At 37.2% G+C, this 27,087-nt stretch overlaps 3 protein-coding genes and 1 non-coding gene across 5 annotated transcripts in view; 3 read left to right on the top strand and 1 right to left on the bottom strand.

Annotated features, from left to right (window-relative positions):
- Window positions 1-8,417, top strand: part of LOC132140832 (alpha-mannosidase 2-like) — a 51,915-nt gene extending 43,498 nt beyond the window's left edge. Inside the window, exons 20-22 of the mRNA XM_059549846.1 lie at window positions 38-235; window positions 4,491-4,604; window positions 8,079-8,417. Coding sequence (XP_059405829.1) covers window positions 38-235; window positions 4,491-4,604; window positions 8,079-8,231 — 465 coding nt within the window. The 3' untranslated portion in view covers window positions 8,232-8,417. The remainder of the gene's footprint in view (window positions 1-37; window positions 236-4,490; window positions 4,605-8,078) is intronic.
- Window positions 8,418-9,911: 1,494 nt separating this feature from the next.
- LOC132140833 (transmembrane protein 232-like) lies at window positions 9,912-18,594 on the bottom strand. Its single transcript, XM_059549847.1, has 13 exons — window positions 18,449-18,594; window positions 18,187-18,298; window positions 17,835-17,940; window positions 17,395-17,555; window positions 17,068-17,164; window positions 16,354-16,475; window positions 16,127-16,275; window positions 15,894-16,005; window positions 14,384-14,546; window positions 11,822-11,991; window positions 10,735-11,018; window positions 10,470-10,548; window positions 9,912-10,264 (listed from the first exon to the last, which is right to left on the bottom strand). Exons 1-13 carry the CDS (start codon window positions 18,580-18,582, stop codon window positions 10,097-10,099), a joined length of 1,857 nt encoding a protein of 618 aa, XP_059405830.1. The 5' UTR covers window positions 18,583-18,594; the 3' UTR covers window positions 9,912-10,096.
- Window positions 18,595-18,805: 211 nt separating this feature from the next.
- Window positions 18,806-18,876, top strand: trnag-ccc (transfer RNA glycine (anticodon CCC)). The gene has a single exon. It is a non-coding gene; the product is annotated as a tRNA-Gly (tRNA).
- Window positions 18,877-19,104: 228 nt separating this feature from the next.
- Window positions 19,105-26,697, top strand: LOC132140831 (cytotoxic granule associated RNA binding protein TIA1-like). Of its 2 annotated transcripts, none has more exons than XM_059549844.1 (12): window positions 19,105-19,328; window positions 20,284-20,380; window positions 20,713-20,811; window positions 21,728-21,782; window positions 21,946-22,033; window positions 22,542-22,617; window positions 22,751-22,859; window positions 23,499-23,594; window positions 23,724-23,808; window positions 23,891-24,029; window positions 24,209-24,354; window positions 25,192-26,697. In XM_059549844.1, exons 1-12 carry the CDS (start codon window positions 19,300-19,302, stop codon window positions 25,328-25,330), a joined length of 1,158 nt encoding a protein of 385 aa, XP_059405827.1. In that variant the 5' UTR covers window positions 19,105-19,299; the 3' UTR covers window positions 25,331-26,697. The 2 variants fall into 2 exon arrangements, with proteins under 2 accessions (XP_059405827.1, XP_059405826.1); XM_059549843.1 differs by having other exon boundaries at window positions 19,106-19,328; window positions 24,206-24,354.
- The last annotated feature ends 390 nt before the right edge of the window (window positions 26,698-27,087 follow it).

Below are 27,087 nucleotides of genomic sequence, written 5' to 3'. Positions count from 1 at the left end.
ATCATCTATCACTAATGCTATCACTTTTCTCTCTTAGGCCCAGAATGAGGAGCATGCACCATATAGCTATCCGTCTATATTGAGTCACATGTCGTTCATGTACCTGAACCATCCCTTCATCTCAATGGCAGTCAGTCAGCGCTCAGAAAACCCATCCTTGACTGCCTACAGTCCTCTGAGTGCCTCCTTCCCCTGTGAGATGCATCTGGTTAACCTGCGTGCTATCCAGTCAAAGGTACGTCTCAGTTGTGTTTGTTTTCTAGAGCAGCGATTTTCAAACACCCCAATTTTTTGTTCAGTCCTGAGTTCTGTGAGCTAATCCTAGTGATAACTGGACAAAGTATGCTATGTCAAAATAGTTTTGTTAAAAAGAAAAACTGGGGTCTGTTTGAGGATTTGAAAGAGGAAGCTGAAAGCTGTTTTTGCCGTAATTGGGGAGCACAGGACTGCTGGCTCAGTTCCTAAGAGGGCTATAAAGTATATTGACCTTCAAATTGATATTTTAGCATCCTATACTATTTCCCAGGGCTGAACTGTAATATTTTAACGCATGACAGGATAAAGGTAAAAGTGCTCAGAACAGGGCTTATTTGAGCATGAGAGGATGCGATTCAATCTGGCTTAAATACTTAAAGGGTCTTATTATAAGGATTCACAATTATTTTGATCTTTTGAGATCAAAGACTTCATTATACCTTTAAAACATACTGTAACTTTACGGACTCAAATCCTATCACGTGACTAGGCCCTGTTTATTGAAATAACATAAGCACATGACTGTCCACATTAACATGTCAACAATGCCTATTTGGTATTCATAAATAGATATGGATACTTATTCTTAACTCCAGGACAAATGCTGTCATTCTGCAGTATCCTTCTGTTATAAACATTAGACGAAATGGATTTAACAATATCCTTGATCATGTCAGCCTGAATTTAACAGTTTATTAGGTATATTTCAGCTTGGATTGTTTAATGAATCTATCACACAATACAGGTTTAGCATGGATGCTATTGCTATGCTAGTCTCGCGTAGCCTTCAGACTGAAGGTCTGGAATTCATGGCAGCTTTAATTGGCCGAGGCCCGCCCATGAGGCCGTTTGACCGACATGTCCAATAACCAATCAAAGTTCGTTTCATTCATCATCACATTTCGAGGCGTGGAAATGTCACCACAATAACAGACCGGTGTGTAAAACTCTCGGATGTATTTTAAAAATTCTATGCCGCAAACATTAAATATTTCACATACTTTTGAAAATCCAGCGTTTAGTTGATCCTGATAAGTGCTCGTAGTCACAGTTGTTAACATGACGGCTTTCTTCTTTCGTGAGGGGGTTTGGCACCACGGTATCTTTATTTCCAGGTGGAACGTTAAAGAACGCGACACACACACGTCTCGCGGAAAATCCTGTAGAATTCAACCAATCTGATGATGACTTCGACATTCCTGAAGTGTTTCCACTTTTGTGTCCCATATGCATCAGAACGTTTAGCCAACAGTCCGTGGGTGTGACGTCTGACACTGAGACTATTGCTATGCTGTCTGCTCAAACAAAATTATGACAAAATTATGACTTTTGATACATAAACTATAGTATCATTGTAAAGTAGACCCCACAGGAATAAAAATATAAGATATTCCAAACTGTAGTCAGTTGCCTCGCTCTCTATAGACCTTCTAAGGCAGCATGTTAACTGAAAAATGCTCTTTTAGTGTACAGAATCTTAGAAGTATATCTGTAAAAGAACTGTACTGTAAGGAAATAAAAGACCACTTAAGTGTATTTGAAGAGAGAACACTTTCATGACAAGTTTTATATCATAACGGATTAATAATTTGTTGTACTTTTCATCTTATTTAGATGTGTTGGCTAACATACTAAGGCATATGTAAAGTAATTAATTATAATTTTAACTGCAGTGTTATTGATATTACATTTAAAACTGTACTAAACTGTAACTATATCATTGCAAAGGTATAATAACAAATCTACTTAAATACATGACTTAGAAGTTTCAATAGAATTCTGTTATGCAGTAAATGAGATTATATTATAAAAAAAAATACTTTAGTTTACCATGCTTGTCAGTACACACAGCAGTAAACTTTAACCCTATTTTACACGGAATAAAAGTAATTGTGAAATTACATGTAAAGATGGATCAAAAAGCAATCTAAAGTTCATTTAAATGCATTTATTAGCTAATTAAATTCTAATATGTTTTCACTTAATTGCAGTTAACATGCATTCAAGTGTCTGAAAACGGTAATTGAGTTCACACTGAAGTAGATTGTATTATCCTTAATAAGTGCTCTTTTAAAAGTATGCTGAAGTGAACCACTTTTTTCAAGGGCACACCATAGTAGAGCGCTAATGGCATGGAGTGCACATTTCATTCCAAAAGGATTTTATCTCAACATGTGGCTAAGCTAACAAATAATATGCTTACATTCTTGGATTGCCTTATACACAGAGGATATTGTCAATTGCTGTTTTAGAATTTGGCCAATGTAATATTATAAAAAAAAAAAAAAAATGTACTGGTAATTTTGCCAAGCTTTTATATTTAGAATGCTTAGAAATGCTATCTAGGTAGACAGCTGACTAGGGAGTGAAACGGCTGTTAAAATGTTGGGCTTTGTTTCTCTCACACTTATTGACTACATTCATGGCCACTCAAATTTAGTTTTGACATTAAGGTGTATCAGAATTATACTTTCCCAGATTTTTTTATTGAGCAATGACATGAGTTTTAGTGACAGCCAGAAAACTCCCTTTAACTGTCGAATTCACTCCCGATATATGTAATTATTCATTTAAAGGACTGATAGGATAGTTGGCTGAAGTGTAGAAGAGCTTTTGGTGCACTGAAATAGAGTAAAATAATTTAACAATGTCTGAGTGTTCCTTTGTTGCTTGCCATGGAAATATCCACTCAAGGACACCCTTTATGCAAATGGAAAGTGTTTTTCAAGCATGGAAGACATTGAGCACATTTCATAATTTTCTTTGCACGACCAAACATTTATCTCAGTTGTGAGAGCTTTATGGCCTGTGAAGAGTGATTTACTATTTCTGTTGTTAATCTAGTGCTCCAGGTTTACAGTGATGAGAGATTTGGCTGAGCAGAGGAGTGTGTGTGTAAATATATTCCTGTTTCATTGTTCATGAAGTACAGATTCTTGTGTACATTTTATTATGAATAATGACAGAAAATAGTTAATGGAATGTTCCAGGTTCCATAGAAGTGCTACAATAGAAAATAATTTCCTCTTACTCCAGTTTTGGGGAAAATGCATTTGCAATGAATAGGACATATATGGGGAATGACACTGTATAAACATTAAATACACACTTTCTAGAAAATTAAGGCACATGATTTAAAGTTGCGCCCTACCATTTTTGTAATGCATTTGTGTCATGCACCTAATTATTACTAACAATAACAACAGCAAAAATACAAATTGGCTACAGTTAGTAAACAATACATCCAGACTAATAGGTGTCAGTGTAATGTGCAGAACAACAGGCTGGAGAAGATAGTGTAGTGCACAATTAAACGTCTTGATACTTTTTTTGAAATAAAACCGCATGAGCTTTTAAATTCTGTCATTTTTTCTAAATAATAGCTGTTGTTTTGATGCACTACAGTATAATGTAACTATGATGTAGGATGCAAATAAGCTTGTAAACAATGTCACATAACATTACTACATTCACCTCAACATTTTGCTTGGGGCCTATTATATGCACTATATTACATATTCTTTATATTATTACTTAGCCTGCTTATTTCTATTTAATTTAATATAAATCTTACATGAAAACAAGCTTCTATTCGATTATTTTAAATATTTGTATTTCAACAACAAATAAGAGTACAAGCATAATTAATATATCATTAAAAAGTTTATATGTAAACTACTTTATTTGTAATTTACATTTTTATATACAACTCAATTGGATATTTTTTTTAAGAATAGATATTTTTTCTGTTTTCTGCAAAATAAAACGTTTAATTTTGGTGTGGTGGATTGGTAAAGAATGAATCACTAGTTTTAATCCAGTATTTCACATCCAGTATTTGAACTGTATGTTTATGAGCATGATAAGTTCGTAAATGCTGTAGCTGTGATGCGATACGTACAAGGATACCAGAAACTCCAGCCAAATTACATAATTGACACACAAATTCTCTATACAACTGCAACTATACAACTTTCTATACAAGGGAAGTCACATGCCATCAATAAAGCTCAAGTTATTTTAAACCAACAGGATTTCTTTAAGTTCCTTTGTTTTGTGAAATCTTGAGGAGAAGCTCTTTCCATGGTGTTGGCATGGGAGAGACTCTCACTTTGGTGCTGAGCTGCAGCTGATGAGTGAAAGGCAGTGCTCCATAATTGGCCCAGTGTGTGCATGTGGAGAAGAAACAGTGTTGTGTTTATGGGGCCTGAGGCTCTGTCTCGCTTCTCTCACAGGAGGAAGGGGGAGGTCCATCCGAGCAAGCTGCTCTGATACTGCACAGAAAAGGCTTTGACTGTGGCTTCTCCAATCGGAACACTGCCCTACTGTGTTCCACCACACGTGGCAAGGTAAAGCAGATCACATGGCTTCCCACACACAGACACATATCACTAATTTAGAGAGGGTCTTATCACTGCTACTAAGTTTTGGAAGACATTGAGGCTTATATTAAAAAAGATTGTATATTTGCTCCCAAAAGGATAGTTCATGCAAAAATGAAAATATATTTTTTAACAAAAAATTAATATTCCATAGAGCACAATAGGGAGAACTTTGTATCCAGTTACAATGATAAGGCACTGGAGCATTCAAGCTTAAAAATGGACACAAAAGTACCAAAAAAAGTGATCTAAATACATTAGTCATGCAGAAGTTTTGGGTAAGAAACCAAATATTTTCCCCTCCAGTGAACTGTTAAAAGGATAGTTCACCTAAAAAGGAAAATTGACTGGTTATTCACTCATCCTCAGGCCATCCAAGATGTAGGTGACTTTTTTTCTTTAAAGAAGATTTTTAGGTGAAACCGTGGTTGGTGATTTATAAAATGAAATAAAATGTTAATAAAATCAAAATATAAAATGGTGATTCATAAAAATTCATAAAGTCAATGGCTATCATCACTTTGAAAGGCAAATAATTTGAAAGGCACCTAATATCTGTGGCTCTGATGGTATATTGAGGTCGTATGATGCTAAATGATCTGTGGGTGCAAGAAACTGAACCTTACCTGTGATCCTCAGGCAAACAGGTTAGTAACCTAACATTAACCACTGCTATTGAAATATTAAGTCACTGTTTTGAACTTGAGGACTTATCATTTAGACCAGTTTTTGTGTTAGCTGTTTATTGAAAAACTTAAAGGGTTAGTTCACCCCAAAATAAAAATTAGCCCATAAATTACTCACCCCCAAGTCATCCTAGATGTATATGACTTTCTTCTTTCAGTCGAATCCAGTCTAAGTTATGTCAAATTGTCTGTGATCTTTCAAGCTGTTTAGTGGCACTAAGTGGGTGTTGCAGTGCATCAGTCCCAAATAAGTTAAATAAAAAGTGCCCATCCATTAGGGCTGCACAATTAATACAAATTTAATCGCAAAGGCAATAAATCCTGATTAGGCAGAAGCTGAGATTGTCATACATGTCTTTCAGTGAAGCACAGTTCTGTGATCAGTAGTAAATCTCCATCCGAAGGCCAGAGGGCGCTCTCGCGCTGAAAATCCAAATATCCCCGAAGAAGAAATCCAGGAAATGCCTATAGCCGCAGCTGAATAAACAGAAGATTTAACTGCTTTCATTGATTCAACATGACTAATAAACACACGACTATGGCAATAAATGGTTTATCGGAGTTCCTTATTATTATAATTTTCATCATAATAAAGTATATCTTTAAATTCTAATCGCCATTATCACTGCTTTGAATACAGTGGAATATTGTGTGCCTTAATTATTCTGTTTAAGAAGCCACATCATCTCACAGAAACAGATTTATTTCAGACACAGTCGACTATTGTTATGTGAGTTTGGAGTAAAAACATTATTAAATGTGGTATTTTCACTTGCTCTCAGATGGAGCAGCATTATTACACAGAGCCATAGTACACTGAGAAGATTGGCGAACAGCTGTCATTATCGCGAATGATTTTGTCAATTTCATAATCGTATGATTATATCGTCTGTTATTATCAATGCGATTTTGCATAGCTTGTCAGAGAACTACAGCTGTGCAGTAAATGCTGCTCCACCTGAAAGCAGGTGATGGAGATTTACTGCTAATCACAGAACCACCTTTACTGAAAAAATTTGCATGACAGTTTCAATTAATTGTGTTCGATTAATCGTGCAGCCCTACCATCCATATAAAAAGTGTCTCACATGGCTCCAAGGGGTGAACAAGGCCTCCTGTAGCGTATCAATGCATTTTTGTAAGACAAATATCCATATTCAAAACTTAATTATCACGTTAATGTAGCTTGCACCAACAGTTGTACATGTAAACAGCTCCGGGCGGATGAAGTATGAGGTCATCGTTGCGCATGTGCTGGTGAGTCTCGTGAAAACCAACGTTTGTTAACAGGAACAAAGGAAGAAAAGTTTCCTTACTTTAGCAAAGGAAAACCAGTCTCCTCTTGGATTATATCGAAATCCTCCGACTTTCTTCTTCACAAATCCTCATTTTGTACTTCTAATTAGTGACCGTTGTTTAGTTTTGATCCTTCACATGCACTTCCACGTTCATCACTTCTGAGCGGCGCATGCGCAAAGCCGACCTCCATATGTCATATGTCACCATGTACAACAGTGAGCACAAGTTACATTAAATTAATTATTACATTTTAAACATGGTTATTTTTCTTACAAAAATACATAGTTTCACTACAAGAGGACTTTGTTCACCTCCCGGAGCCGTGTGAGACACTTTGTATTAAAGATGGGCACTTTTTATTTCACTTATTTTGGACTGATGCACTGCAACACCCGCTGAGTGGCATTAAACAGCTTGAAAGATCAAATAAATTTTTTATATAACTCTGAGTGGATTCAGTCTGAAAGAAGGAAAGTCATATACACCTACGATAACTTGAGGGTGAGTAATTTATTGGCAAATTTTTTTTTTTTTGGTGAACTAACCCTTTAACTAAAAGACGAATTAGATATCGCCACTTTATTAATAAATTCTCATGAGCTCACCAAGGAGAGCTAGGATGGATGTAAAAACATTATTTCAGTAATTACCAAGCTATCATATGGGTTCAGAAGCACCAATGAGGCTACTTTTTTAAGCTTATTAAGGTTGTTTTACAAAGCCTTGGAACACAGTTCATCCAATCAGATTTCAGAATCAGAACGGTTGGTTTTATAATCTAATGATTTAAAGGTGAGGTAAAAATTGTAAGTTGAAAAAGTTGGAGTTGGAAGTTGGAAAACTCAAAGTGACAGAACTGATGTCTTGAGCCAAGGATTCAGAGAGAGAGAATTTCAGAAAAAAATATTTATTTGTAGCCCTTAAGGTTCAAAAATCTGGACTGTTGGTGACGCTACAGGAACGGAGTTAGAGACTCCAAATTTGCTGTGGTTAATGTTCAGACTGTCCTGTGTGCCATATTTCATTACTTTCCCACAAGTGGTTCAATGAGGTGCCATAGACTCAAAAGAGAAGAATAACACGAAAATTAACAATAATGTGGTGCATACTCATTCAAATTAAAATGATATAAGCACATAACAAAATTACTAAAACTTGAACTTGATAGTTGCTGTGCATATTAACATGAGACAGAAGAAACATTTCAAAAATGATATGTCACCTGTAAGATGTTTATGTAAATGAGCTATTTACAGAAAAAGTCCCATAAGAAAATTCAAGTTGTTTACTTTCCACTGAGGCTTAGCTTAAACCTGTCAGACTGTCACATATACTAACCATCTCACTTCTTACAAGTAAAAAGTCAAAGCTAAAGCTGTGACTCAATGCATACTTGAACATGTTGTGTTGGAAATGCTGTAATCACCATACTGTGTGTGTGTGTGTGTGTGTGTAGGTTCATTTAGAGAAGCTCCTGACAGATTTGAAGCTGAAAAGCATCACTCCTGTATCGCTGTCTCTGATGCACACACTCAATAGTGATGCCGACCCCCAGGAGATCAGCCTTAAACCCATGGAAATCAGGACTTACCGCCTGCAGCTGAGCTAAGCTGCAGTCACATCAGCTCACGTCCTCCGTGTTTTACACTTGAGAGCCGTGAGGTTGTTGCCTTCAGCCAAGGACTCGGTAAACGAATGTTGACAGAAACCTTCAGGTTCACTGCAAAGCGCAATATGAAATCTCCAAGATTTCCCAACCAGCTCTCTCAGGTTATTTAACATAACGTGACGCTTCTCATGTGTGATTCACTGTGCTGCGAGTTGAAATTTTGCACTGGGAACGTACAAGTTGTACGGTTTGAAAGTGTTGCTACAGTGGGCATGTTGCAAGGAACGCTCTTCTTACTTCTTTTACATGACGAAGAGAAAAGCTCCCATTTTAACCTCGCAATCGCCAGATGAAAGTTAATATATACAGATTGTAAAATTGATTGGAATCTTTCCAGAAATTTTATTTGATGTTATTATTTTGTTGCAATCCCAAAGTTTTGGCTCAGAACTGTGCCTTAGTCTCACAGGGTGGTGGTGTTCGTCTTAATGGAAGTGAGAAATTAGTGTAATGAAATTTTTGTCATCTTTAAACAACCACATATCTTCACAATCATACATTTGGTTTTTTCAAATGCAGATCAAATAAATTGTTGTTATGGTGTCTGTTTGTTTTTTTAAATGTCCCTTGCAAAGGACTGCAAGTTACATGGGTTTATCACATTCATTGAAATGGGTTTAATGCAACTTAAAATTGAAATGAAGAAGTCTCAGATACTATCTTTAGCTTTTTTTCAAACATACTGTATACAAGCCACCTTTTGCCTATTTTATGCAGTCTGAAGGACTGTAAATCGGTTCAGTTGCAATTTCAATTCATCAAAGGTGGGTGGGTGTCTTTCAATAATTGCCTATAGAATGTATATTGAAAATTAAATTCCATTGTTCCCAGAGATGATAATTATCAAAGAAGAAATTAAATGTTTTATTTAATATATTAGGCTATATGAATATAAACATGCATATATTTTTATCAATATAAATATAAATTCATTCAGTGGTTTAGTTGAAAGGGGTAACGGATCATAAAATGATGACGTGGTTATAATGGATTATAAACTTTGTGTGATTGTGTTGAGGTTTTTGAAAGAAAATGATCTTAGAAGTTAGATTTATTACACAATCAAACTATGCAAATGTACATTTGTGTCTTATGCAACAATGATCTATTTTTTTAAACATGGGACCTACGGGGTTTATATTAAATCAAGTCAGAAATCCTCCCCGCTTTACCTGACAAAGTTCTTGAGAATTTTTTCTGGTATGTTGTAGATTTGCAACATGTTATGGCATGTGTTATGAATGTTTTCCTCAAATGCATTTCCTTCATTCTGTGATGTTTATTCCTGAAGTCTTACACTCTGGGTGTCTTTTATGAGGTGTTTTCTTGTTTAAATCTGCTTTCAGACTGTCGATAAAAGAGTTGTCTTGAGCATGATGAAGGATTATTATTTGTTGACTTGCTACTGTGATTTTTTTTTACTCCAAGTTCTCTTTCGAATGGTAATTGAGTTGATTCAGCATGTTTTTCTTTTTGCTTTTATGAAAATATGAACTGGCTTGCCGTACTGTTGGTCAGTCAGAAGTTCTGTGATCACTGTATTCCAACTAGCTGCTTAATTCACACTTTTATGACCAAATTGGTCTGTGACTGTAGTGAATCAGGATAATGAAAGCAGGCAGATGCTTTCCAACCTTGTGAGAACATTCTTTTTTTTTAAATCTTGGAAATTGTGGTGACTATCTGATATGCATCTTTTTTACCAGTGTTGCCAATTACAATTGTGTAATTTGAAAGGAATGTTACAAAAAAGAAATAAATAAAAAATGTTCAGACTTTTTTGTTTGGATTTTAAGGACTATTTCTCATTGCTCATGCCGGTATGTTGTGTACTCATAAGGTTCTGTGTTCTTTTTGACCTTTTTCATGCGTTTCTTTGTGATCTTCTCCTCTTCCTCTAGCTTTCTTTTTTCCAGCTCGGTCTTTTGCATCTCTTTGTCTCTTTCCATCATTATTTTCAGTTCCTTTTGCCACTAAAAGATTTCAGAAGAATAGTAATAGATTTTTTAGCAATTCTCTGCACATATTTAGCCTCAAGCTCCTTGGGTCCCATTAACAAACAGCTACTGTACCTCTATCTAAATACTAATCTAAACTTCATTAGGACCATTAGCGAATCGGCAGTCTCTGACTGGCTGATGGATTACTGCACTAAATCAAAGAGAAGGCAATACTCACTTGATCTTCCACAACTTTAATCAGACCAATATCAATCCTGGTTCTCAGGGCCAGATGAGAAGCTTCATGTTTGCCCTGTCTGATCAAATATGGCACATATTTGAAATGAAAGAGATCAAATGAGGCACATGTGATACAGTGATGGTATTAAACTGTGGTATTTTGAAATATTCAAATGGTACTGGATGGGTGGTGTATGGGTGGTATATAATCAAGTTTAACAACCTCAAAATTTCATGCAATTTTTAGAAGAGAAGCTAATAACCTTGGTGTCTTTTGATGGTCTTTTGTAAAAGAGTGGGGTGTGATCGGTTCAGGACGACCTCTTCTGGCCTTGGCTGTGGAAACTGCCTCTTTCCTGGGTTTGGTGGGTTTTGTTCTGTGCCGGAGGTCTTCAGAATTAGTAGTGAGCTGAACTGAAGAGCAGATCTGGGAAAGAGAGTGTGCTAGCTGACCAGTGATCCGCTCGCTCTGTGTGCATACACACACTTCAACTGTGTGTGAACTTCTCATCCTCTCTCTGTGGTTCTCCAGAAGCCTTTTATCACCCTGGAAAGGAGATAATAAGAGGATGAAACGGAAGTCCTGTTGATCATGTAGAGGATCAAATTAAGATTCTGTTTTAGACTTGTCTGATTTCATAGTGCCAGAGTTTAATGCAGTCACACCAGATGAATGTTTAAAATTACAACAATGTGCTTCAGTGTTTTGTTTAAATTCAGATGTACTTTCCTTTCTGATGCCTCATGAGCTCTCTATTATCATGTCACCTCAGTGTTAGGCACAATGTAACTCCTTGAAATTTGGACTGAATCTACATAAGCCTTATGCATTATTTGGCTGGATGAGGGTGAAATATCAAAACATCTGCTTTCTTTCTTTCTTTCATACTTTTTGTTTGTAAATAACACTGTCCTGCCCACTGTTCAGGATAACATACTACTGTAACTTTCTACTTTTACCATTTTTACAGTATATCGGTTTGGGGTCACTAAGGTTTTTTTTTTTTTTTTTTTTAAGAAATCCATACTTTTTTAAGCAAGGATGCATAAATTTATCAAAACAACAGTAACATTAAACATATCAAATACATATATATACATATACATACATTGCCAAACAACAAAGCACATTGTGCACAATATCCCACAATGCACATACACATGACCCTCAAACTACCAGATAAGGACATGTTGACTTCAGTGTCTCTTAGCTAATGTTTACGGACTTAAGGAACACAAATCTAAAGAATCTAGGCCAGGTTAAGCAAATGAGGGTTTCTCCAGTTTGCTGGGAGTAGTGTTGTAATATTTGGGCTACATTTCCTGTGTAGCAGCAGGAAGCTGGAGTACCTCAGTGATCCTCACAGCATTCATGACACGGGGGTCTGTCTCCTGCTTCAGGTGCTTCTGCAGCGTTAACCGGGCTGTGTTCCTCAAAGCCTCCTGAAGTGTGATCCTGTGGCTGATCTGTGCCAAACCCTGAACCACACTGTACCGCTGCCTCCATGTGTCTTCCTGTGCTACAAACACAGATATGTGCTTTACTTTCAGTGTATGATAAAAGACTAGTGGCCCCAAAAAGTATTTGGACACACTATTTGCTAATACTTTTAGCAGATGTATGAAGTCAGTTCTTAAGTTCACACCTGAGTAACCAGGGCTCAGGGTGGCATCCCCCTTGTGGAAAAAAATTACAAAAAGCATCCCCTCAGTAAAACCACTAACCCCCTTAGAAGAATAATGGTGTGTTTTATTATTATTTTTATTATTATGCAGTCCTTTGGCATCTCCCGGTGGTATTGTTTGGTATGGCAGGCTGACTTGTGCTTGTCAAAATTACTGTATATTGAGCTTTACATAATTTTAAGTTGTGTTGAACATCTGCAGTGACATTTTTGCAAAGTATGTTTGCAAAAAAAGAACATGGAATGTTTAAATTTATCTTGAATTTGTTTTTCATTAAAAAAATAACGTAATTGAAAAGTAATAACAAATACAAACGTTTTAGTGAATAGAAAAGTTTTGGCTTGCAGTACTGATTTGGAGAGGAGGGGGTCTTGGAATAAAAATGTTGAGGTCTATGGGCATTCTAAGAATTGAATATTACTATTATTATTTTAATTAAAATGTAAATTGATGCAATATAAAGATACATCCCAACCCACATTTTTTATTTATTTATTTGATATCTATTTTATTGTTTATTTATTTTTCACTTTGTAGATCTTGTGAGATTCTCATTTGAAAAAAATAAGCAACATGGTGTTTCATTCCTTGATTGAATCTGTTTCTGAACGAATCAAGTGAGCCAGTGATTTAACGGTCTGCTCACTTGTTTCATTTCAGGTGCTGGTCATATAATTAGAATATCATCAAAAAGTTGATTTATTTCACTAATTCCATTCAAAAGAGAAACTTGTTCATTAATTACACACAGACTGATATATTTCAAATGTTTATTTCTTTTAATTTTGATGATTATAACTGACAACTAAGGAAAATCCCAAATTCAGTATCTCAGAAAATTAGAATATTGTGAAAAGGTTCAATATTGAAGACACCTGGTGCCACACTCTAATCAGCTAATTAACTCAAAACACCTGCAAAGCCTTTAAATAGTCTAGTTCTGTTGGCTACACAATCATGGGGAAGACTGCTGGCTTGACAGTTTTTCAAAAGAAGACCATTGACACCTTGCACAAGGAGGGCAAGACACAAAAAGTCATTGCAAAAGAGGCTGGCTGTTCACAGAGCTCTGTGTCCAAGCACATTAATAGAGAGGTGAAGGGAAGGAAAAGATGTGGTAGAAAATAGTGTACATTCTAATTTTCTGAGATACTGATTTTGGGATTTTCCTTAGTTGTCAGTTATAATCATCGAAATTAAAAGAAATAAACATATGAAATATATCAGTCTGTGTGTAATGAATGAATATAATATACAAGTTTCACTTTTTTAATGGAATTAGTGAAATAAATCAACATTTGATGATATTCTAATTATATGACCAGGCCCCAGAAGGAGGTTTTCAATATTTTTTTTTTTTTACAATTCGACCAATGAGAGCTCAACACATTAATTACAAACATGATCCCTCATTTTGACAACCAGAAAAGTGTCTCATTAGAGAGTGAGAGAGTGAAGTGACCCATACTCAGAATTTGTGCTCTGCATTTAACCCATCCGAAATGCACACACACAGAGCAGTGAACACACACACACACACTGTGAGCACACACCCGGAGCAGTGGGCAGCCATTTATGCTGCGGCGCCCGGGGAGCAGTTGGGGGTTCGATGCCTTGCTCAAGGGCACCTAAGTCATGGTATTGAAGGTGGAGAGAGAACTGTACATGCACTCCCCCCACCCACAATTCCTGCCGGCCCGGGACTCGAACTCACAACCTTTCAATTGGGAGTCTGACTCTCTAACCATTAGGCCACGACTTCCCCTAAAACTTCCCCATTACTTTTGTCTGTTGTTTTATCAGTTAAAATCTTAGTTTTGTGAGACATTATACTTTTTGGAAGCTGCTGTACAGGGAAGTCGTGGCCTAATGGTTAGAGAGTGGGTGGGGTGGAGTGCATGTACAGTTCTCTCTCCACCTTCAATACCACGACTGAGGTGCCCTTGAGCAAGGCATCGAACCCCCAACTGCTCCCCGGGCGCCGCAGCATAAATGGCTGCCCACTGCTCCGGGTGTGTGTTCACAGTGTGTGTGTGTGTGTTCACTGCTCTGTGTGTGTGCACTTCGGATGGGTTAAATGCAGAGCACGAATTCTGAGTATGGGTCACCACACTTGGCTGAATGTCATGTCACTTTGTCAGACAGAATTGCCCACAGCCCCTTCTGAGTTATGATTCTAGTCTCATGTAGATGTTGTATGCAGATCTTTCGGTTTAAAGCACTTACATTGTTTTAGCAATGTTATAAGTCCTCCAGCATGTCTGCACCGAGGAGAGTCTGACTGTCCACCGAGGGCTGTTTTCTTAATTTCAGCACAGTAGCTGTTTCGGCAAATGTTGATTAAAACAGAGCAGTAAATGTAGTCCAACTGCCACGGCCAGGAAGCTCTCTGCGAAAGTATCATACAAAAATATCATACAACGAGTATTAATGAATCAAATGAATAGAGATTTATTTAGAACCTTTCTGTGTGTGTTTTTTTTGTTTTTGTTTTTTTTTGCAAATTGCATTTTTACATTTTATACCAACCCACCCGCCATAAACGACCCTACCCAGCCCCAACAAAGCAATCTCCAATTATAACACAACTTTATAGAAACAGACACCGGCATTGTAGGCTACTGGTTCAGGAACAGTCCTCGTCCTCCGTAAAATAACCATTGATTTCTAGTTGTGTCCTATGGAGCCCCGCACATGACATGCAGGAAAAAAATAGTAGGCTAAATCGTGTGCACGATTTACTAATTCGTTCCCTCAATGTACTAAAATGTGCACACGATTACTATTGCATTCACTCAATTTATAAATTGTGCACACGATTTACTAATTAGTTCCCTGGATTTGCTAAATCGTGCGCCCGATTTAGCAAATCGAGGGAACGCAATAGTAAATTGAGGGAACGCAATAGTAATCGTGTGCACGTTTTAGTACATTGAGGGAACGAATTAGTAAATCGTGCGCACAATTTTTTTTTTTCTTGCATGACATGGTGCCGGCGGCAACAGCAAGAATAAAAGTAACGCTTTCTTTCTTTGTGTGAACATTTGGGCGGTGTTATGCAAATCTTCCCAGATCGTGATGTAGATGTGTTAGAACGAGGCGTTTTAGGTAGGCGAGGTTGAATCTCAACTTTTATAAAGAATATCCCTTTTGGATTTGAGAGTTTAGTCTGTGCAACTTTACAGATCTTCTTTATGCACCAAGAGCTTGTAACACTCCGAAGAGAAAGGAACAACTGAAATCACATCATATGACATGACCCCTTTAAGGCCATCTGTATGCTGAACTGCATGGGCAAGTGCATTGCATTTTGAGATACTGTGAACAATGTGCTTTGTTGTAATCTGCACATTTTGGCAAACTTAGTATGTCGTACAGGTCCTTCATGAATAAAGAAAATTTGCAGCTTACTCTACCATTGTTGTTTTATATCTCAATTAATATTCATTTTGATATTGTTTTTGGGGGGCATAAAAAACATAATCATAATCATAAATCATAATAAAGAATTTATTACTTAACCTGATCTTGTTTAGTATCTCAGGAAAATATTTTCTCAAAACTACTTCACTGCATATTAATTTTTGAAAAACTAGATTAAAGTCATACAACTTTGAAATTTTGTCATTATCTGTATCTGAACCCAACTGATTTTCATTTACTCATTTGTTTGAACTATTCCTTTCAATCATTGATCCAATGTGTTTTTCCCCCATCCCTCTACTTTCTTATGCACCTGAGAACTCTCTTGTCTTTGGGTCATGTGAAGGTTCATAAGTGTCTGAAGGCACAGCATGCTAGATTTGGCAGCCTCTCCCAGAATCATCAGTCCTAACCCACAGTGGGCCCTGAGAAAAGAGAACGTGAAAAAGCCTGACGTTACTATGGGATTTAACCTACAGTTCCACCTAGAAGCTGCTTACATAACGTAAAAACCTGCGGAAAGCATCTCCCAAACACTTCACGCACCAGTTGTCATGTTGAAGTTTATCTCTCAGCAACATAAGCTGTTTGATCACTGGAGAGAGCTGAGTGCCATTGTTTTGCACGCAGTGATAGCTGAGAAGGCAGTGCCATAGTATCTGGTTAACACCATGCTCCTGTGCTTCCACAGAGACCTGTCAATCACGTAGAGTTTTCACTTCAGTGAATCATTCAGCACTCCCTTTCTGATACAGCTGACCCAGCCTTCAAACCTGCACTGAACTGTCGTTGGTCAGTTGGAGAGCACACAGATCCTCCCCGACACGCAGCATGAAGTGAACGGCAAATAACATGTTGGGGAACTCTTGGTAGCGTGTCTCACATTTTAACAGGCCTGTCAACAGATGAAGACTGCTGTCAACTTTATATGCATTCCAATTGCCAATTTTAATTGCCATTAGTTTTGACATAAGCAACGTTTATACTTCGAAAACACCTGTCATGAGAACATAACTCAGTCATTATTTTTTTCCAAGTTTTTTTCAACTGCTTACATTTTCAAAACTTTGCCTCTTTTTTTCAAAACTTTACACACAAGTCCAATAATTGCACACACAAAATGCAAAATGCTTCACATCTCTTGCAAAATTATGCATTCAAAAAATAACACATATAGATATCTCAAAAGCAAACATTTGCAAACACCATTGCCATAATATGAATTCCTGTTGATTAGCATATGGTTTTGCAGATTTGGTGTTTAGTTCTGATGTTTAAGTGTCAAGTTTCAGAAACTGTGTGACAAGTAAAGACTTTGAGTAAGCAGTTAAAAAAAAAACGGTAAATATTATGTCATATAACATATTTAAGAAAGACTGTTTCTGCCATCTAAGAAAAACAATTATTGTGAATCATTGGTAAACCATAACTATGAATAGAAAGTCATTATTATACGACAAAAAGTCTGACCTAAGACTGTCTCAGACCTTTTAAGCTGTGAAGATATTTGCTGCTTGGCTGATGTCCTTTCAAATGACCAGTCAGTTTAAAGATGAACAGCCTCAGAGAGACTAAATAACCAAGCTGTAAAATTAAATAAATAATCAGAGTGAAACTGTTAATTAAAGAAAGATATATAGGCTACATAAGGACTGATATATAGATCATTCTGTATTTACATAGAGAAAAGGCTTTACTTGTGTTTAGTTGGCAAATATCTGAATAAATAATAATAATAATAATGAATAAATTAAAAGTGTCTGCAATTACAGGATGACCCATGTTTAGAGATTTGATAGCATGTTGGCATTTACCTGCAGCATCTTCATCTCATAAGAAGAAGATGGCTGGTCCAAAAGAGTTGTTTCAGAGCAAAGGAAACACTGGGCTGACTCTGCCAGGTGGAATAGCACAGGGATCTGATCTGCATCAACAGGTGCATGGTCCAGTGACACGACCAGGACATCCAAAGAATCTAAAAAATATATATATATATCAGGAGTCATTTTTCCACTAAGCAAAATACACCAAAACATACAATGGCTTTTTAAAATTGATGTACCATAACATTCTTAGAAGTACCTTGGAGTGTAACCATGGTATGTGAGTATTGTAATTATTCAGTCTTATGGCATATAAAAGTGCTAATACGTACTGGAGTCAACACGTGGAGAGTCTCTGTGACTCTCACTGTAAATTCTGTAGCCAGTTGTAAAAATGTGATGCTGTCACTCTCTGCAAGTTATTGACACACCATTTCTAACTTTTCCACTGCACGAGCTCAACAGGAGAAGCTGTGTCCAGGCCCCAGGGAGATCAACATGTTTGCCTTCGCCTCCAGATGTGAATCCTGCACGACGCTGAGGACAAAAAGAGAAGTCAGTCACTGCGGTTGAGTCGAGTGTTTTCATCAATGGAGATTTGTCTCCTCCTTGTGGCTGGATAAAGTAATATGACGATTTATTACAACTTGTCTAAGTTCTTCCCCAACTTGGTTCTTTTCGATGGTTTTTCTGAATCGAATACATCTCTGTAATTAAGTGTTTTTTTTTCTTAAAACAATTTAAACTGAGTGAAAAATGAAGGAAGCATGTTTGGCCTAATACCTTGCATCGACTAAGAAACTGCTTTGCAAGATTTTCATACTGTTCCTGCTCTTTGCAGTCTTGTGCTTGCTTGTATCTTTCAATGAAGCCTTCTGTTGTTTCAAAGGGGTTCCTATAAAATACGACAAATATCATAGTTAATGTCAGTTTTTTACAATACAATAATATACGTTTTAATTGATGGATATACAATTTTTCGTTGTTTCGTTTTGGCTTTCGCAGCAAAAAAATTATTAGTAATTTATTTGTTCAGATAACTTACCTTCTGACGTCGGTGTCATTTGTAGCAGTATTACTTTCTTCGGCCCTTTTTCTGAAACGTTTTTTGAAATCCTCTTGTTGAGACTTAGACACTATTCCTAAATAATGTTTGATGGGAATTTTGAGGATAGGCATATTGATAGTTTCAGCACAAGTCTCTCACCATCCAAATGTCCACAATGCCAGTGACGGCGAAATGTTGCTATGGTTACATTGTTCAACAATAAACAATTTCATGAATTACAGTACATGCATAATCTGCATATATACTTTTAAAGAGTCAATTAATTGCGATGCACAACTTTATAAAGCTATTTCAAATAAATAAAACGTTTAAACACGCCAAACTAATCAAACAGCGCCGCTGGTGTAGTGGTATCATGCAAGATTCCCATTCTTGCGACCCGGGTTCGATTCCCGGGCGGCGCACGTGCTTTTTGTCTGCAAATACAAACATTTCAGTGAAATTCTCTGTTGTCGAACTGTCATTCCATTGTAAACACTGTACATATAGTGTACTTAAATTATTGTTTACTGTAATATACAGCACTCAGTCGTTTTCATTCTCATTTTCAAAGCTTGTTTTCTGCGCGCTTTGTAGTCCGTACGCGCATGCGCGCTTGCATTTCCGGTCCGGTTCCTCCGCCATTTTATGTCGCCTTTCCATTGTTCATAACTGGAGTCAGCCGAGGCGGCATTTCACATTTACTCTCGTTAAAACAGGACTTGCGGATAACAGAGAGGGTAACAACACTGGAAAGAGCGGGACACAGGCGGAACTCGAGATCATCTCAACATCTACACAAGAGGATTTGCTCTCAGGGTTCAGTGTCTTAATTTAAACGGAAAAATATGATGGACGACGAGCAGCCCAAGACCCTGTACGTATATTGATTGCCATTGCACGCCAACACTTCAGACATCCAGCTTCGTATCATATAAAGGCATTCCTGTTTTATCGCTTCAAAAACACTTTCCTATTTGTCATTTAGCTTGCTTGTGGTTGCTAACAGTCTTAAGTGCGATGCAAAGGGAACTAACGTTACCGTACAACCACAAAGCAGACGTGTACATTGTGTGCCTTTAACAAAAGCTCCGATTGCTGGAGTTAAAGATGTACGTTATATTTGTGTCCGACGAGCGTTAGTCAAAGGACAGTCGTGTGGTTTCAAAGCGTTTCGTACCCCATGTGCTAGTTTGAGTTAATCTAGATAATTGCAGCAGGCCTGTCGAGGCCCCAGCAGGGCCGCTCACACACACACACTGCTCTCTGTGTTTGAGTGTGTGAGGTTGCCTTGTACTTACTGGAAGCTCATTGTCGTTACAGCATTGCTAGACAAAGAGCCATTCTAGTGTTTTCACTCACGTATATATAACACTTCGCTTCTATAAATTGCTCCATGATTATGCAGTTGACACTCAGACGTGTGTAAATACAGATTGTAAATGTGAAAAATGCGAGTCCTTTGGTCATAGCAGACTTCTCAGTGGAGAGTTTTTGTTACTTGTCGTTCACGCTGGCTGTGCGCTCAGTTTTGTCGTCTCTTTTTTTCAAATCTGTATATACACGACAATAAAGCAGCTCATTGTCGGACGACTAATGAGGTTTTTTTTTTAAGTTTAAGTACCGGCCCTTGGTTCCTCATGCCTTCCTAATTCCTTTATAATGTAAATCAGTTGATCATTGGAACTCAGGTACTTGAAGATGGCACAGATTGCGAGCATGGGCGCCTATGATTTAGTGTGTCAAATTATAGCTTTAAAAACATGTTTCTAATATTTATAAAGTCATTCATTGTTATTTGCTTATCCATTTTTTATTTATTTTTTGTCCAGGTATGTAGGAAACCTGTCACGGGATGTGACCGAGGCCCTTATAATGCAGCTCTTTGGTCAAATTGGCCCCTGCAAGAGTTGTAAAATGATTGTGGATGTGAGTATATGATTTGTTCTCTCTCTCTCTTATATATATATTTTTTTTGCAAGATATTTCCCCTGAAGTGTATATGCAATGTACAACTTCTTTTGCATCAGTAACTTTTTATAAGTATCTTAAAAGATATATTTTTAGCATTAGTTTTTCTTTTTCTCTCAGGTTTATTTGCAAGGTTTCTTGCACCAGTAACTTTTTCATGAAGATATCCCACCCAGTCTGGCTTTTATCTGCTACTTGATCTTAAACTCTATAAATTTGCAATAATAAATATGAGTATATACACCACATTACATACCTTGCTTTTGTCTGATCGACTCCTTTTCCTTCAGGCGGCAGGTAATGATCCATACTGCTTTGTGGAGTTCTTCGAGCATAGGCACGCAGCGGCCACAATCGCAGCTATGAACGGGCGTAAAATAATGGGTAAGGTAAGCTATCGTATCTACAGGGTGAGTTGGGCTGGGACGGGGGTGGGACAGTTTAGATGTGCTGCAGGCTTTTAGCGAAGTAGACTCGACCAGTTGAGTCCGAGTTCAAGGTTAGCATGTATACTGGATGTGCAATGTGAACTGAGAGGGAGATTTGGACATTTCTCCATACAAATCTCAATTATTTTGTACTTTAATTGAATAAAATGATTAGTGCGAATAGTACATGATTCACCTGACCAATGCTTTTGTATTTTCTTTGTTGGATGTAGCACTTCCTTGAAATTTGAATTTTGTGCTAAAGTACAGACAGGAAACGAAAAACTTAAGTATCACAACCATAACCAATTTTTTATTGTACATAAGATAGCATTTTGAAAAAAGATTGACTTCAATCAAATTCACTTATAGCCATGTCACCTCTGTAACTTTTTTAAGTTTTTGCTTCAAGTCTTCTCATTTAATTTTACCATTTTAAAAGTTTGAGGTTTGTAAGATTTTTTTCATATGCCTAGAATTTGACTCTAGAACAAGATTTTACATTTAGATTCAAATTATTAAGCCTTCTGCCTATTCAGTGCAAAATATTTTATCCTCAACAGGTAATGAAGGACCATTTGAGGAGTAATACAAGTTGATAAATTCACTTGTTTAGTAAGTCCCTTGTTATTTGGACCTTTTTGCTACCAATCTTTTTTTATTTAATTTTTTGCACATTAAATTAAGTTTCACTTGGACAGTAGAGTATGAAGATAGTATGGTCAGGTCTCCCTCCTCTCTGCTGTACATTCAGTCCTCTGTAGAGTTAACGAGAGCACTTTATTAATAGATAAGTAGAGAGCAGCAGCTTGACCATATCTGTATCATTTCTAATCTTTCTCTCAATTTTTTTCCTCCCTGTATCCCTCTCTTCTAGGAGGTAAAGGTCAACTGGGCTACTTCACCTAGCAGCCAGAAAAAAGACACAACCAGTGAGTTCCAACCTCAATTAATGCCTGTAATCTTACAAAGACCAAATATTGTCTGATTAGTAGACCTAGAGCATACATTGATCTGTCACTCATTCATACTCTGAATGGCTGAATTCTTACAAATGGTGGTCAGTCCAAAGAACTCTTGTCTGGTGTGCTTCAGATCACTTCCATGTCTTTGTTGGAGACCTCAGTCCAGAAATCACCACTGATGACATCAGAGCTGCCTTTGCACCCTTTGGGAGGATATCGTAAGTGAAATGACATGATGCATTTTGAATAAAGAAAACCAATGAGTTGCCTTCAACTGCTTTGAGTCATTAGGCCTGTTTAAAGACTATTAAATCCAGAAACGTGCAAGGTCATGTTAAGGCCTTTGCACTTTTTTCTCGAGGAGAGGTCATGCATGGCTAATTCAAAACACATTGCCCACACTTTAAGGTTGCATGGATAGTGGAGTTGTCATTTTATTGAATACATACGTGATTACTTGCTTTGCTTAATAATCTTGGATCATTTAAAATCTCATGTGAACTGTTTTCTGGCCCTTTTTTGTTCCCCATTTGAATACTTAAGATGGGTTTTTGTAACTAGTAGTTCATCAACGTGTAGCAGCGTTAACATTGGTTGACTTTTCCCTCAGTAATATGTTTACAAGTCTCAAAGGATTTTGGCTTATTTTTTCCCTCTTAAAATAGCACATTGGAGTTAAAATTGTCTATTCTCAACACACCCAAATTTTTTCTCTTATTTTCTTAGAGATGCACGTGTAGTCAAAGACTTGGCAACGGGGAAGTCAAAAGGCTATGGTTTTGTTTCATTCTTCAACAAATGGGTGAGTCACGATCCCAACATCAGGAAATGCAGGTTTTGAATTAAGGGTGGGGAACATCTGCATTTGAATGCTTATCCCAGAAGCTTCTGTTGTGGCCATGTGCTGATGTTCCTGTTGTGCTGGTTATTGGCAGGATGCAGAGAATGCCATTCAGCAAATGGGAGGTCAGTGGTTGGGCGGCAGGCAGATCAGGACTAACTGGGCTACAAGAAAACCCCCAGCGCCTAAAGCAACCTATGAAAGTGAGTTTTTATATGCGTTAAAGACTTCTCCACTGCTTTTAATCAAGAGATAACCTTGAGCTCCATGAATAAGTAAAGCACCATAAATGCTAGTTTTTTTTTTTGTCATTTATGTTCCCCATCTTACATGTTTTTTTTTTCAACCCACGCAAAGCTTTTGCTTAATCTAAGACCTTATTCACTAAAAGTCACATTTCATTCGATTCAAATATGGTACGTCAAGTCTTGTCACACTAGTATAACCTTAACTATAGGTCTTGCAAGAACATGTCTGGCATCATTGTCAATCCTGGTTCAACCAACACCTACTACAGCAAAATGGACCTCAGCTTTGAATAAATTCATTTTTTTTTTAATGAAAAATTAAATTGTGTAAGAACTTTAAAGGAACACTCCACTTCTTTTGAAAATAGGCTCATTTTCCAACTCCCCTAAAGTTTTTTGATTCCATTCAGACGATCTCCGGGTCTGGCGATAGCTCTTGTAGCTTAGCATAGATCATTGAATCCGATTAGACCGTGTAGTTGCAGCAATAGCAGAGTTGGGAAATGAGGCTATTTTCAAAAAAGTGGAGTGTTCCTTTAAAATGAATGCATGGGGCCCATCAGTTAATCAGCATTTAATTAATCAATTTCTCAGCAAATACCAAGCACTTGTCGTTTGATGAAGTGGTGAACCAGTCCAGCCCCAGCAACTGCACTGTGTATTGTGGCGGAGTCACTACAGGCCTTACAGGTTAGTGTTTGCTGCCTTTTGAGAACCTGGACTTTTATTTTTGTGCTGTCTGTGTAACCTTTTTCAATTCAAAGTTATGCGAATGGAAAGTCATTTTTGTAATGTGTTCCACTTCTCTTTTCTCTGAAGAACAACTCATGAGACAGACCTTTTCCCCATTTGGTCAAATCATGGAAATTCGAGTGTTTCCAGACAAAGGCTACTCATTTGTGAGGTATGTTAATGTTGTTCAAGTAAGATGTGCTGGCTACAGGTCATAATGGGGGAGGCTGATGTAACACCGTTGATCTCTTCAGGTTCAACTCTCACGAAAGTGCAGCTCATGCGATAGTGTCTGTTAATGGCACATCCGTAGAAGGTCACATGGTGAAATGTTACTGGGGTAAAGAGACAACAGACATGGTGAGCCCCATGCAGCAGGTGCAGGTACCCCAGGTGAGCAGTAGTATGTTTCCATCCCCTGTTTTATTCTTTAAAAAAAAGTTGAGAATTGTTTCAGCAATATTTAAAGGTGTATTTTTTCTTCTGTGGTAATGTTGCATAGTGAGAATTGTTTCAAAGTTTCCTGATAATGTATAAATAACTAATGGGCATATGTTCTGATTTTATAGCAGAACAAAGTTGGTTTTGCTGCACAACCCTATGGCCAGTGGGGACAGTGGTACGGGAACGCACAACAAATTAGTCAGTACGTCCCTAACGGCTGGCAGGTACCCACTTACGGTGTGTATGGACAGGCCTGGAACCAGCAGAGCTTCAAGTGAGTCTACAGATCAACATGCCTCCATTTTCCTTAACTTCAGAAGACTACTTTATTATAGTCCAATTTACTGGTCTAATTAATAGTAGTAGTAGTAGTAGTAATAATCTCAGTTACTGTTGGTGAATTGGTGTATGTACTTTTTGCTTCAGGAAAACCTGACAATAAAATAAATTAAATCAGCTGTAGACACTGACATTGGATACAATTAGAGGTTGACTTGTGTGTGTGTTTTTATTTTTTTGATGGCCGATGCCAATACTTAAGAGACCTCAGTGGTGTAGATATACAGTACATAGTTCATAAAGTGATACATTCAGATTCATTGTCATTATAAAAGTCCCAATTCTGACACTTGTTAGCCAAAGTGAAGAACCCATCAGCCAATACCTATAAGAAAAAAAAGCCAAATATTTGGCAACCACTTAAAATAACTTAGTTGTGTGTAGCTCAGATACTTATAGATACTTAAGTTGTTCTTTTGTGTGTGCACTGCAGCATAAAAAAAAAAATATATATATATATATATATATATATATATATATATATATGGATAAAATCCTTAAACTGTAGGGAAAATGATTGTCCAAAATCTGTGGGAACTTTTTTTGTACACACAACATGTGGTTTAACCATTTATGCAGTGTTCAATAGTTCAAATGAGGGATTTCTTAGATCCCATCAAACAAATTAGTGGAAAACGTGTGTCGATTCTGTGGTCAACATTTTCACTCATACATTTTCAGGTAAATGGGAGACCGTTTTCAGTGAGTATGATCAAATCAAAGTATCTGCTAAATATCTTTTCCAGCTTCTAACGGTCACTTTGTCTTGTAGTCACATACAGGCTGGTGCTGGGTGGCCCGGTGTGAGCACCGTGAGTAACGGAGGCGTGGTGGAGCCTGCGCAGGGAGTTAACGGGACCGTGTTAGCCAATCATTCCAGCATGGGCACTGCAGGATACCACACACACTGATTGTGCGACGGACAACTCTAGCACTCCACTGCGGCCGCAGCAGGGATCTACACGCAACCCCCTCCCCATTCCTAAACACCCATCAAGATGCCTGGCCTGGGGAAGGGTGCCAATTTTTATTTTTTTTTTCCTGACCCTCACCATCCTCCATTTGTCATTTTCCTTGAGTTTGAAACTTTGAGGCAGATCTTGCTCGTCATCGCGGGGTCTCGAGTTGCCCAAGACTGGGATTAAACAACACACCCTGATTCACAAATGTATTCAGACACAATAACACACACCCACATAAATCCACAAGTCTTCGGCCTGGTGTCTGACTTACTTATTCCAAGAGGACTATTCCATTTTTAACTCAAAGTACTATAAATAAAATCAACAATAACTGCAACTTTTTCCATTTTGCTTTTTTGGTTTAAGCGCGATTTCAGCTGCTGATTTTGTAAAATATGAAGCTTTGCCTTTTTCTTTTTTGGACTTGCCATTTTAAAAGCAAAATCGTTTTGTTGAGGGGAGCGATGACACCAATGAATCGTGTGAAATGTCAACTTTTGTTTTGTTTGGTTTATAAAATGAATAAAATGGATGTCAACTGTTGTATTTTTTTTAATTAGACATTCAATTTCTCAAACTAAACCAATTGCAGGGATGACTGCCACATTTTTTCCTTCAAGGCAGATGAATATTGCACAATATTAATACGTTTTCACAAGAATTTGATGTTCCGCAAATTTTAGGTATTTTAAATTGTTTTGCATTCCACTTTTTTTGAGGGCTTGTAATTCCAGTATACCATTCTGTATATAAATAACCAAACAACTGTGTTCAACTGTTGGGATGCTATATAAAGATAATTCAGATGTTGATTATGGATGCTTGCTTGCTGCTTTTTTTTTGTAGGTAGGTAGGTGGGAGGGATGGTGGGTGGATAGGGGGTTTTGGGCTTCATCACAACTATCTTTCAGCATTAGCAGCTCTGTTAAATGCTGGTCCATACGGTTTAAGGATTCTTTCAGATAACTCTTGGGGAAGAATCTGCTGTCTTGCGCTGTAACAAACGTTTTGGTAGAATTGTGATAATTATGTGTATAAAATGGAATTGTTGACTTTTTTTAATGAAGTATTCAGTATCAAGACGAGAAACCTGAATGGATCAGTATTTTGCACTGTTGCCCATTGGAGATTTAAAAGAAGAAACCAATTGTGTTGCCTTATGAGTTGATTTCATTTGAAGAAACTGATGTTAATTAAACATAGGCAGTGCCTACAAATAAACTGAGACCTTGTGTTTTGAGGGATTTTTTAAAATAATGTTCATCCTATTATAATGTGTTCTTGCTTTGTCCTATTAAAATACAGATGCGAACCAACATTTGTCTGTCCTGTCTTTGAGCTAGACTGTCTAACTGAACATATTGGGTTTGTTAATTAGAAAAATAATATAAATAAAAACTATTAGGGAAAACATGGGAAATGACAAGTGAGGGACAGTTGTAATTTATGGAACTAATAAAAAGGTTGGTTTGTCCCTTTTTTAGGTGTTCGGTTATTATAGGTTTAAAGATGAAATGTATTTGTTGTATAGGTTTATTTTCATATGGACGGATCTGGAACAAAGGTAAATCAAAATCTACATGAAATTTTAAGTAGCAAAATTATTGAAGGCGTGGTAAGTTTCATATACAGTCGTGGCCAAAAGTTTTGAGAATTACATAAATATTGGAAATTGGAAAAGTTGCTGCTTAAGCTTTTATAATACC

The sequence above is a fragment of the Carassius carassius genome, chromosome 5, assembly GCF_963082965.1.
Source record: "Carassius carassius chromosome 5, fCarCar2.1, whole genome shotgun sequence".
NCBI classification, from domain to species: Eukaryota; Metazoa; Chordata; class Actinopteri; order Cypriniformes; family Cyprinidae; genus Carassius; species Carassius carassius.
Note: the sequence above shows the minus strand (reverse complement) of the source record. Positions and strands in the feature narration are given on the sequence as shown.

Excerpts from the sequence above, each read along its gene's own strand:
- LOC132140833 (XM_059549847.1), bottom strand. The coding sequence starts at position 18,582 with ATGCCTATCCTCAAAATTCCCATCAAACATTATTTAGGAATAGTGTCT. Across the intron at positions 18,299-18,448 it reads AATGACACCGACGTCAGAAG|GAACCCCTTTGAAACAACAG; the intron begins GTAAGTTATCTG and ends CGTATTTTATAG. Across the intron at positions 16,006-16,126 it reads AAACTTCAACATGACAACTG|GGCCCACTGTGGGTTAGGAC; the intron begins GTGCGTGAAGTG and ends CTCTTTTCTCAG.
- LOC132140831 (XM_059549843.1), top strand. The coding sequence starts at position 19,300 with ATGATGGACGACGAGCAGCCCAAGACCCT. Across the intron at positions 19,329-20,283 it reads GACGAGCAGCCCAAGACCCT|GTATGTAGGAAACCTGTCAC; the intron begins GTACGTATATTG and ends TTTTTTGTCCAG. Across the intron at positions 22,034-22,541 it reads GCACCCTTTGGGAGGATATC|AGATGCACGTGTAGTCAAAG; the intron begins GTAAGTGAAATG and ends TTATTTTCTTAG.